At 49.1% G+C, this 12718-nt stretch overlaps 1 protein-coding gene across 5 annotated transcripts in view; it reads right to left on the bottom strand.

Annotated features, from left to right (window-relative positions):
- Positions 1 to 410: 410 nt before the first annotated feature.
- Positions 411 to 12718, bottom strand: part of bcar3 (BCAR3 adaptor protein, NSP family member) — an 80268-nt gene continuing 67960 nt past the window's right edge. For all 5 annotated transcript variants that reach the window (XM_031574654.2, XM_042708949.1, XM_031574656.2 and 2 more), the window contains 8 exons: positions 7437 to 7879; positions 6635 to 6735; positions 5021 to 5916; positions 4111 to 4226; positions 3453 to 3624; positions 3126 to 3237; positions 1957 to 2163; positions 411 to 1531 (listed from right to left, as the gene is read on the bottom strand). In XM_031574654.2, the coding sequence (XP_031430514.1) occupies positions 1356 to 1531; positions 1957 to 2163; positions 3126 to 3237; positions 3453 to 3624; positions 4111 to 4226; positions 5021 to 5916; positions 6635 to 6735; positions 7437 to 7879 (2223 nt within the window). In that variant the 3' untranslated portion in view covers positions 411 to 1355. The remainder of the gene's footprint in view (positions 1532 to 1956; positions 2164 to 3125; positions 3238 to 3452; positions 3625 to 4110; positions 4227 to 5020; positions 5917 to 6634; positions 6736 to 7436; positions 7880 to 12718) is intronic.

The raw sequence follows: 12718 nt of genomic DNA, 5'->3' as shown, positions 1-12718 counted from the left end.
TCACTCACGCGGCAGACAGCGCAACCATGGAAACGCATCTCGGACCACGGCCGCCGCTGCCGACCGATGTCTTTTGTTGAAATGTTCTGAAGTCCAGTTCAATGGCAGTACTTCCATTTACTGTGCTCTCATCCGCACATTCCTTATACTTTATAATGTTGTGAAACATGTCCTACATCCTGTTCTCTTTCAATACATTGTTCTAATAAAATGTATGTTAAAGTCAGTCTTCCTTTTTCATTGGTGTACAACATCCTTTCTCAGTTATCCCTCCTGTAACAACCATCTGCATTTCTCTTGGTCACGTTTTACAAAGTGACTTGGACTCATCCCTTCCCCTGATTTATTACAAAATATGCTTGGGAACATATAGGACTTTAAGAAGTAACCGCCAGAACATGAGAAGGTTATGGGAGTTAAAAAGTAGTTTTATTTAAACCTCTGTTGATCTATTCATGTTGCAATACTCCATATAAAGATATTAAAATTATTACGAGGCTCTATTTACACATCAATAATATTAAGAAGAAAATATATTACAGTCTTGCATTAACATGCTCACGTTATGAACTAATATATTTACACCTTTGCATGTAAGGTCGACACAACCTACTGAAGCACAGTGAACACCAGATTACTATTCAAATTAGATATCACTGGTGAAACGTGACTAGTGTGCACGCTGACACTCTTCTAGAAGTTTGGATAAGACTGCTGGAAGAGAGGAAGATCGCACCAGGGAGCCAGTGGATTTAAAGATTTTGGCCGGATCCAGTAGAGCAGTGGTTAGTTTTGACTTTGTCCATTTGGTTTCATCAGTATAGTCATGTTGTCTCACAACCTTGTCTGTACAACTACCCCTTCTTAAGGGGCTAATACTACGGTCATGTCATTATCATGCCTGTGTTCAACACATCAACACTGCGACGCAATGTCCTCATCAACATCACATTTTTACATGAATACAGAGGTGCTAGAGTTCGGTCCCATCTACACGGTTCTCGAGTGGCGTTCCATGGTTCTTGAACTCGGAGGTGCTTGAATTCTGCGTCACACAGGGTTCTCGAGTGGCGTTCCACTGTTCTTGAACTCCGCTGTACTTTGGCAACAACTGCCTCTCCTCCTCCGTCCGTTCTAACGTAGATTGAGACCAAGTCTCGTGAACACCGTCTACAAAACACAACGAGTCTAACTCCAGAAGCCTGCTGGGAAAATCCACCAGAAAAAAAATCCACCTCCCCACCAGCCTCCACGTGAGGCCAGGTCTGTCCACTACCGTTTCCATTTTCAGGTTGCAGTAAGTAACTGTTCATTAACAGACACATAAAACTCCAGTCTCCGGGACACACGAGCCATTAGAGCTCTGTGTGTTTGACCGGCGGCTCCAGTTTTCTGGACAGGGCCGTGAGAATGAGGTTGAACTTGTCGTAGCGCTCCGCCTGGTTCACCGCCGCCCCCCGGCTGCCCCACAGCAGGCGCAGCTGGAAATCCGTCCTGAAGATCTCCAGCAGGTCTTCATCCGCTTGGAAGTCTGCAAGGAGGGAAAGGACAAGTCGGGGTCAGGTTGAGTTTAGTTTCAGTGAGATTACTTTGGGTTTTAATTTCCTTCTGTGCTTGTATGCATAAGAGTGTTATCTTGAATCACATGCTTGATTTTGTGTGTGTGTTTATAAAGGGTTTGCTTGTGTGTGTGCGTAGGTGTGCATCCCTTGGGTGCAAATGTGTGTGTGTGTGCGTAGGTGTGCATCCCTTGGGTGCAAATATGTGTGTGTGTGTGTGTGTGTGTGTGTGAGCACGCACATATTAAATAAATGTAACCATGTGTTTGCCTAGCATCGTGTGTGAGTTTGCATGCATGCAAACAGCACTACTTAGAAGCACACAGTCAGCATTATGTGTGGGTGTGTGTGTGTGTGTGTGTGTGTGGGAGAGAGTGTGCATGCATAAGTCCACTACCTTGAAGCGCTCTCTTTGCGTTGGCAGAGTAGAGGTCTGCGTTGTGTGCCATGGCGCGAGCCTCCTCCAGGTGGCGCAGCATGATCTCGCAGCCCTGGTCGTTGCTCTCCCACAGCTCCATGCCCTCGAAGGCCACGGCTGGTCGCTCCATCAGCGTCAGCAGGGGCAGCAGCAGAGGGATGGTGGTGCTCTTGAGCGGTGCATCCACTGCGGAGAGGAAGAGAGAGAGAGATGGGGAGAGGAAGAGAGAGAGATGGGGAGGCATAGAGAGAAAGATGGGGAGAGGAAGAGAGAGAGAGAGGGAGAGAGAGAGAGAGAGATGGGGAGTGGAAGTGAAGAGGAAAGAGACAGAGGGGAAAAGATGGAGAGACAGAGATAGGGAGGTGAATAGAAGAGGAAAAGGGAGGGAGAGAAAGATTGGGATGAACAGACAGGAAGGAGAGAGAGAGAGAGAGCGTTCCCAAGTTCAGATCACATGTTTATTTAGGGACACTCTCAGCTGTTGCTCATTAAATGATGTCATCGTATCAGACAGCAATAGCAACAGGACTCAGAGCAGGGCAGCTATGGCTGATCTTTCCAGTATGCCTTCAATCACTTGTGAGAGTGGACATGCTAAGAATAGGCAGTGATGCCATTCTTGGCAGAGTCATAGAAAACCACCCTGCTTCATACAGTACAGCACACCCTGTTTGGCTTTTTCATTTAGAGGCTGACCTCTCGTGAAATGCGACATACAATCTCTCACTATGATTGTTTACGGAGAGGGTCTGGTACCTAATAAATGTCTAAAGTTCCATGGGGGTCTAGAGTTACTATCATGTACATAGCAGGCAGCTCCGATATCTATCCTCATGGACTTGTTCCCAGATGTATAACCTCCCTTCCTAAACTGGCACTTCAACTAGCGCTTAACTTGCACTTACAGCGGTTACATTCCTGCACTTGATTTTCTTTTCTATTTAGTTTTTCTTATTTCTTATGTAAAGTAGTATTTATTGTTACACCAGGGTTCTAATGCTCGTAGCTTGACTGTTCTCTCCCTTGTACGTCGCTTTGGACAAAAGCGTCTGCTAAATGACTAAATGTAAATGTATAACCGGTAGAGCAGGTCGTGTGGCGGCTGGTTTTGCCCTCCTGCCCTCCAGTGCACTGGTGCCATCGCTCACCTGTGCCCTCATACAGGCCTTTGAAGAATGGCTTGAGGGACTTCTCGTAGATGATGGCCGTTTGAGTGTATTTCCGCCTCAGGGTGGTCCAAGTGTGGTCCAGTCTTGTGATCTGTGAAGAAAGGAGAGGAATAAAGAAAGGGATAGAGTGCGAGAGGGGTAGAGCAAATGGAGAGAGAGAGAAAGAGAGAGAGAGAGAGAAAAAAGAGCATTAGGGCCTAAGCAGTGTGGGTGCAGCCTTTTCAAAAGGGAGATAATTCTTCCGTTAAAACAAGACAGAAGAGCTGTGTGTGTGTGGTGAATTCCGGCGTGGTGAATGGGTGCTACCTGGGGCATGTCCAGGGCCTTCATTATGGAGGAGAAGGCGTACAGGTCCCCCATGGAGTCCCTGAGCTCCAGAGCCACCAGGATGATGCGGTTGAGTGTGGCTGCCCGCTCCTCCAGGCTCCCCGTGCAGCCCAGGATGTCCACAGCTACCCCTATGGCCATGGTGTGGTGCCTACGAGAGAAAGAGGAGAAACATGGAGGGAGAGGGGCAGATACAAAGAAAGAAAGAAAGAAAGAAAGAGCAGAATAGAAAGATGGGGGGGGAGGAAAATAGGGAGAGGGGATAGAGAGAGAGAGATTATAATTACTTCACACATTAAGAATGTCTAATCCCTTAAACCATATTTATGACTTGTTCTACTTAATGGCTTCAGTAATGAAAGTCTGGAAGAGTTGGAGCTGTTGTACACCATTGTAATCAACCCTGAATAAAGCAAATTCTCTCCCTGAGTCGCCTGTGGTCCCTCTCATCCCCGCCTCCCTCCCTCCCTCCTTCCTTCCCGCTCCAGTGAAAGTCAAAGCTAAGGCGGCCCACTGGAGCTCTGTTGTACTGAAGGTGAAAGTAGGTCAGGTCACTCAGTCATATGTGTCAGAGACAGTGAGAGAGAGAGAGAGAGAGAGAATGTGTGTGTGTGTGTGTTTCTGTCAGTGTGTTTACCTTTCCATCAGGTCTTGACGCAGTTGCCTTCCATGTGGGAGGGTCACCAGCTCCAGGCCAGAGGTCACGCCCATTTGACCTTTCACCACCTCAGAAATGTTAAGTGTCCTGGCAACCTGTCGGTGACATATTGAGAATAACCTTAGACTCTACCCACAACACCAACACCACGCTTTGTATAGAGGAAATGATTCAAAGTGGTGGTTAATCAAATCAGTTGCCCATACGCGTCAGCAAAATAATCCTTAGAAGCTTTTAAAAATGCAATTTTTCTCCTGAGCCAGTAAACAGGAAACACCTCTGACACTTTCAGACGCATTACACTAAGAAATATGAGACATTATACTCATAATTAGATTCCTATGATCTGCTCCATTGAAGTGTGGGAATAGCCTCTCTACCATCACACCAGCTGAGTGGCACCAAACTAGCATACCGCTAGCATACTGATACTGATGAGACACCAGCTGAGTGGCACTGAACTAGCATACCGCTAGCATACTGATACTGATGAGACACCAGCTGAATGAAATAACCCCCCTTGAAATCCCCTGCTATATCAGAGACTGAGGAGCGTGACTACTGCACCACTGCCCAGTGCTTTGTGCTCTACTGTATCTACTGTTCTATCTTTATCATGCCTCCATATAAGGGGGAGGTTCAGGCACTGGGCTCTGTAAAGCACCTTTTGACAATGTTATTGTTTTGGCCCTGTATAATAAAATTGAATTGAATTGAATATAACTTGAACGTAACAAATGTCTGGCCCTGTCAAGTACATGGCTGATCCTCTACAAGTGGCCTTGATCAGTTGTGCGTTTCCCTGAAAGCGTCGTTGAACATCTACTGCCGTTAGAGACATTTATAGCCAGAGTAGAGGCTCGAGAGGAAGTGAGGTTGGTGTTCCCACCTGACAGTCGGCCAGCAGGAGGTGCTTGGCGATGACGCGGGGGTCCCTGCTGACCACTAGCTCTTTGGCTCTCTTCAGCACCGTCATCTCCAGCGGCTTATTGTCCGCCGTCGGCAGCAGACGGAACTTGCTCTCGCTCGGCCGGAACGCCGACTCCGTCTCGAACACCGGTTGTCTAAACTTCCTCTCCTCCGCTAGCTCGCCTCCCTCAGTCCCCCTCCTCCCTGCGTTCTCTCGCTCCGGCTGTTGCCTCACACCGTCTTCCTCCTCCTCTACGTCGAACTCCTCCTCGTCCTCGCTGCCGTTCTCCAGGGCCTCGATGGCGTGATGGTAGGAGCTGCGGTCCAGTTTGGTGGTGCTGTCGCTGCTCCCACTGCTCCTGCTTGTGGTCGTAGCGGTGGTGGTGGAGCTCCTCATGTCCTCCTCTCTCCTCAGTCTCTCCACGTAGCTGCTGTTGCTGCACAGCGTGCCACTGCTCCCGCTGCCCGGGGGCATCTGGCCGTTAATGCGCTCCCAGTCAGCCTGGCCACAGGGGCTCAGCTCACAGTAGTTCGCGTCAGGAGTGTACGGGGCCATCTGCTGCTGCTGCTGCTGATGGATCTGCAGCAGCATGTGCTCCTTCTGGGGCTTCTGGGGGGGCAGTGGGGGTGGAGGGGTGAGGTGCTGCAGGCGTGGGGAGCGGGGGATGCCCATGGAGGGCACCTTGCTGGGTTTCGGGGGCGGCTTGGGGCACAGCTGGCTATCGGAGCCACGGATTGCCTCGCCGGCCCAGGGGTCCAAAGTCATCCTCCGGGGCACGGTGGGGCTCAGGGCCGGCTCACTGCCCGTCCGGAACACGGGGGACTTCGGGCCGAGCTGGAGGTCCATGTGGGGAACCTGGACCTGTGGTCTAGAACCTGCGGATTAAGGATCAAAGAGTTCTTTAACATTCAAATGGAGAACTCCTTGCATGACTGAACCTCTTCCTTTCAGGTTCATTTAAGGTAGGTCAGTTATGGCAGAGGTTCTCTGCCCTGTAGGGCTGATGACACTCTTCATTAGCTAAAGATGTCATACATACATCACTGAGTAATACAATGACATCAAGCGTGCGTTCCCTTCCATAGTTATATAATGCATAATAATAATAATGCTTCTCCAGTCAGCCAATGAACCAATAAATTGGCAATGTTCTAATGATACAGTGTTTTAGCATAGAGGTTCATAACATCCTGCACATTCTACTCTCCTCTATGTTCTTCTACACTATAGTAGACTGAGTCCAGGTTAAATTGACTCATTCTACTCTCCTCTATGTTTTTCTGCACTATAGTAGACTGAGTCCAGGTTGCACCGCATGCCATCCCTGCACAATCATGCATAATAATACAAATAATAATAATAATCCATCAGGCCTCAGTCAGATGCTGTTGCAGTCAGATTACCCCCCAATTTGCATTTAAAGTGAACTTCAGTCGCTTGCATGAAAGCCCAAATCTCACAAAGGAAGGAAGAAAGAAAATGCGTGCCTATCGCCAGCCTGCCTTTTCAAACTGTCCCAGACAAAAGTAAACACGTTAAAAGGAGACTCTCAGCAGGGGCTCCTGGGAGGATGCTGGAGGCATGGGAACTGACCGAGGGGGAGAAAGCTCTCCGACTGGTGGGTCTTCAGAGGACGCCGTCTCTCCTGGACGTGGTTGAGACACGCTGGCTGGCTTCCACACTTGTCCTTGTTGCTGTTTTAGGGGAGGGTGTGAGAGCAGAACAGTCCATTACATTTCACAGCGTAAGAAACCCGCCTAAATGTTACACACCCATACACACCCACACACACACACACACACACACACTGGCGTGTCCACTGTGACCGAAGAAAAATCTCAACCCAAAAAAGGGGGAGAAATCTGATCCCTTTAACTTTCATGAAGTGCTTCTCTGTGCATAAGCAACCTTGTCATTTGTTGGGGTATTTTCTGTCATGGTTTGCTTTGGCATTGTAGTGCCACTGGGTATTCTGTGAGATGTACCAGCCCTAAGCCACAGCGGAGCTCTGGCCCAGACGTGTACTTAGCTCTGGTGGATCCCCACTGGGGACGCTCGTATAGGAGCCCAACATGTGCTAGTGGCTTCATGTGAGAATGAGAGCACTTGCAGAGCTACGGGATGTTTTTTCCAGAAAAAGAGGTCCTCAGTTTTGAATGGTTGACTTTAAAAAAAGAGAGCACTTCCTGATTAACGAACTGCCTCATGTTCTTCTAAGCATCCCAATTACAGGAACTCCTTTGCTGCGTGTCTAGGCAGGTTGAGAGGTGGAACCTGAATAGGAGCCACAGGGCTGCTGCTGCTCTCCCACTCACTCAAACAAGGTTCTCATGAACAGGAACCATAGGATGGTTCTTCCTCTCACTTGGAACAACAGGACAGGTGTCTTACTCACCTGAGGAGGTTCCCCCTGCCGAGGGCGGGGTCCTGGCTGTGTCCGTTCAGGATGTTCAGGCTGAGGCGTTTGGAGGTCTGGCTCTTGCGCTCCACGAGGAGGGCCCCCTCCTGCCTGAGGGCCCCGACGCCGTACTTCTCCTCCAGGCAGCGCAGCGGCAGCCCGCGGTTGATTGGCTGGAAGATGATGGCGCCCACCACCTCGGATACGGGCCGGCGGTTGCCCACGTAGAAGCGGACGAGCGCGGGCACGCTGTCGAAGCCCTCTTTCTCCAGCAGGTATTCCACACGCGAGTAGGCCTCGTTCAACGCCACCACGCGCTTGCTGATCTTGAAGTGCTGCGGGCTGTTTTTCCACTGGCACGTCAGCACGTAGTTCCCCGGGCTTGAAAGCGAGTCACGGATCAGGAAGTCACCGTCCCTCTGGACAAGGTTCTCCGCCACCTGTCAAACACACATACACACACACACACACATTAGTCAGATGTACAACACCATCATCCGGGCTGTCACCACCCACAGCCTCTCAGCAGCTGGTTACATATGGGTATCTCCACTCATATCAAATAACATGGCCATGATAGCAGCTGTCTGCAGAGGACATTCACCCCTGATCCGGCCCAGAATTGGCCCACAATCGGTTGCAGGCTGGGTGGCCAACATGCTGCTCACCCACAGCGAATATTTTTCCTCAGTAACTACGTACAGTGCCCACGTCAGTGTGACATGGTTATCAACATGACCACAGCACTATCAACATGACATTTAGCGCCGTTAAGGCATAATGTCAGACCAGCGGTCTGATTTCGGACTGGAAAAGTTCCAACCAACTTTATCATCTCAGCAGCCTCCATGCCCATGTTCACCAACTCCCAACCCCTTAACACAAAACCTTTCCCGGCACTACAGCAGGACCCTTCATTAAAGCATTTCTGTTGACGCTTTACTCTTTTTTAGGTAGCTGCTGGAGAGATTGGAAATTTAATTAAACACTCTGTGAGTTTGAAAACACCCTCTCTCAACAATCGGGCTTCAGAGTGAACAGGAAGAGAGTTATTAAAGCTGATTAAGATCAGCTGGTGCCGGGGGGCTTTTTGGGGAGTGCTTGCGTAATGGTCTTTTCTTCTCAGGGGTATGAACCCTGAGGAAGGTGTGTGTGTGTGTGTGAGTGTGTGTGAGTGTGTGAGTGTGAACAGGAGAATTAACCGGCTCCGACCTGTGCGGTCGCAGCACACTATCACCTGCCCCAGGGGCACACACAGGTGAAAACTCTTCCAATTACCTTGGAAGGCATTGTTCATACACACACACACACACACAAAAACAAACGGTATAGAACACCATTAAAATCGAAGCCACATTCAAAGGCCCATTTCCCTTCTTAGTTGCTAGTAGATAAGAATCCATATATGTAATACAAAACATCTGCTCTGATTTATTTTTGATATGCTTGATTTGGGGATTTCTACAGCAGAGCTGGATATATTGATGTTGGGCGCATCTTTACAAGTGATGTAATACTTTCGACCCGTTACGGCCTTGATCCTTTGTTTAACGTTGGGAACAACAACGTTCCGGTTTCTCACCAGTTCACCTGGATTCATGACGAAGGTGTGACCTGCCAGTGTTGCAACGCCTTTAATGTCACCTTTTAATAATACTAATTACTTCAGAAATCGCTCAATCACCATCGTCAAAGAGAAAGTGCAGCTCAGCAGCACATGGGCATATAAGGCAAATGCTTTAAAAACGGCACGTGTTTAACTAGAACACAGGATTACTGTATCTCTGTGAAGAACCACTCAGAACAGCCCCAGATGTCTGTTGTTCTCTCTCCTCTCCCTTCCCCCTCCACACCCCACCCCTGCCCTGCCCCGCCTGGCTGGTTTAACTTGTTCCCGCTGAATGCAGACTGGCGGTGTCTGTAAATATGACCTGTGTGGACTGTACCATGTGCTGCCACACCCTTTGTTCAAGGCACAATAGGGTGGAACGGAGGGCGGGGGTGGGGATTTGGGGGTTCCGTGCTGGTGCACTCCCTCAAGTGATCACTTAGGGGGGGAAGCACTTCTGGACCCAGTGACCTCGCCACACACACCGAACCCCCTAGAGATCTGTGTGTGTGTGTGTGTGTGTGTGTGTGTGTGTGTGTGTGTGTGTGAGAGGCACCTATAGCCTAACCCCCTGTTATGTGATGAAGATGTGAGCCTAACCTACTTCTACGCTTTATCTTATAATAGAAGAGAGAGAATAACACGCCGGTCTGTAAAAATGGTTTGATGAGAGGAGAGGGGCAGGTGTCATACTAGCGAGACTGACGCCCGTGAAACAGGACACCAATTAGGTGCTGAGGATGTCACAGTCCTAATCATAGGGTTAAAATAAATAACACAGCATGGAAATAAATAATAATCAAATGAGGATACATAATCATAAAATGCTCTTCCTGAGTGGAGTAAGTGAGTGAGACAGGAGAGTTCTGAGAAGGGGGAACAATAGATGCTGGGGGTCGGGTGGGGTGGGGGGGGGGCAGACAGGACTAGACTGCTCCTAATATGATTAGCGGGGGGCTGTGGCTGGGCTAACGCTGTCAGGCTTTTAGTGAGAGGGTGATGAAGGCACAAGGCCAAATGGACTGACTGGGCTGAGCCGCCAGAGACGCAGCTGCAGATGAAAAGGTTGGTTAAAGGACAAGTGTGATTAATTATGCTCTCATCGTCAATGTGATGTGTGTTTCCATGAGGTCTGGTGATGTTTAACAACCGTGGGGTGAACCCACCTAAAACCACAACATTTATCGAAGGGTTCATGTCAGAGATGGGACTTTTCAGTAAAGCTGCTTACTGCGTAAAGATACGAAGCACATTTTAAATGGTTAAACAGCAAGTCCCTGTGCATTCTGGATCTGGATTGACTGTTTGGCAAACTGACCACTGGTGGACAAATGCACCTTCTCCATAACCACACAGGAAGTGTGTTTCCTCTTCATTCATCAGAAAGAATAACTGCTAATCCTTCCTCTAAATCCCCACCTGTGCTTAAGAAGCAGTTGCAATCCAGAGCTGTGAGAGGTTAACACAACTTAAAAACTAATTAGGTTAAGTTTTCTCTCCCATACACTGGACTCACATAGCAGGCTGCAGAAGTTCCCCCAACACCAGGGATGGGAATTAAGCTTGCACAAGTTCACACTATCTTGCTTTCCCACTGCTTGCATTCTGCTGCAGCCACTGCCCGGCCTCCCCTAAGGCACCTGTCAGCTCAACAGGGTCCCCACATACTCAGCTGTGCCCTCATCCTGCCCCAGGCTGCCAGCGACACTGCACCACCACCCCAGAACCCCCCGCCCAACTCAACAGAGTCGAAGCAGAGCCTCCACCAGGCGCTTGCTCAGGGTAGAATGCTGACAGTGTGGATTTCTCGCTCTCGCTCTCTGTCAGTCTATCTCTCTATCTCTGCTCTCGGTCTCAGAGATGGAATGAGGGAAATGTAGGCACTGGTCCTGCTCTCAGCAGACAGATTAGGTGTCTGTGGCTCTCTGGAATGACAGGCATGAGGGGGGGGGGCGCTCCTGGTTGGCTGCGGGGGTCAGAGCGCAGAGAGCAACTGGTGTGAAAGGGAACCGGCCCTGAACGGAACGCGTGGATCCGCCGGCATCATGATGTAATAATCGGTAAGACTCTGGAATCTGAGCCTGGCCTTGGTCTAGTGCGGATGTCTCGCAGTGATGATGCGTTAGACTCTGATATGGATCCTGGCCCAGTATGGCACACGTCTGTCAGAATGGTCAGTTAATCACCAGTGAGACCGGCCCTGAGATGGCATCCAGTTACCAGCAAAACTCTGGAGTGGTCTTGCCCTGGTCTGGGGCAGATATGAACAGCAGAGAGACAGGCCTGAGTTGGCTTTAGTCCTCATCTGGCCCTCATCTGTTGGAGTGATAATGTCAAGAGCAAGGCTCTGAGACCTGAGATCTCAGTCCACATTCTGGTTTAGTCCCGTTGAAACGACGACCAACGAGACCCTGAATGAGATGTGCCCTTGATCTGGCGTACATCTGTTGTAATGATAACCAGATAACCAATCATCTGTTGTAACGATAGCCAAATAACCAATCACCAGAGAGCAGGAATGGACACAGCTCTGATAGGCTCTAGCTCTATCACAGAATCTTAAAGCTGCTCTATGGGCTGTAAGTGGAGCCCATGTGTTTGTGTTGTTAGCGCCTCGAGTCCCTGTGTGCGGGTCTCTCCATGTGTTTGTGTTGTTGACAGCACCTCGAGTCTCTGTGCGCGGGTCTCTCCATACTTTCCCTGGGTTTGGCCTTGTTAGTCTGGGGCGGCCCGCAGAACATGCTGGTGATTACATTATCATTTTTACAAAGACATGAATGTTCCCGTGCCAGAGGAGTAGCATGACTCCCACTAACAGATTTCAAACACAAACACACACACACTCAGAAGAGATTTCAAACACAAACACACACACACTCAGAAGAGATCTCAAACACATACACACACACACAAACACACACACACTCATAAGAGATGTCAAACACATACACACACACACACACAATCAGAAGAGATCTCAAACACATACACACACACACACACACACACTCAGAAGAGATCTAAAACACACACACACACAGACATAGAAGAGATCTCAAACACACACACACAAATAAGCTCATGAAAAACAAGTTTGTCAAAAAAAAAAAAAAAAAAAGCGAAACGCATTCCAGTTTACTTCCACTATCTCCTCCAAGAACATGAAGTGACATGTTTCTGAGACCTAATCAGTAAACAAGTAAACCTCATTCCATTAAGTCCACCATTTCCTCACACCTCAAGCAGGTCAAATCCACTCAATGACATCTGCCACATGTCCCAGTGCCCTGCTCCACATGTGCCTCTCTCTGGTGATGCTCTCCGCACCATAAACTAATAGTGTTGCACGTGGATGAAGGCAGTGGATCTGTATCTAGACATGTGTCTGTCCATGGAAGCCTGTCCTCATGGTTAACACACTTCTGTGCTGATGCTTTATGCGATAGATGCATACCTGTCTCTGTGATGTGCTCTCTCATTATTGACTGTCTCTCCTTGCTGATTTTGTTGGGTGTCTTTTGACACATTGCCTAGTTTGCTCCCCCTATGCGTAGGGTGCCTACCTGTCTGTGGATGTGTTGCCTAGTTAGCTGTATGGACTGCGGTGTGTGCCTACCTGTCTGTGGATGTGTTGCCTAGTTAGCTGTATGGACTGCGGTGTGTGCCTACC

The sequence above is a fragment of the Clupea harengus genome, chromosome 10, assembly GCF_900700415.2.
Source record: "Clupea harengus chromosome 10, Ch_v2.0.2, whole genome shotgun sequence".
Taxonomy (NCBI): domain Eukaryota; kingdom Metazoa; phylum Chordata; class Actinopteri; order Clupeiformes; family Clupeidae; genus Clupea; species Clupea harengus.
The sequence above is the reverse complement of the archived record's forward strand: the minus strand, read 5'-3'. Positions and strand labels throughout refer to the sequence as shown.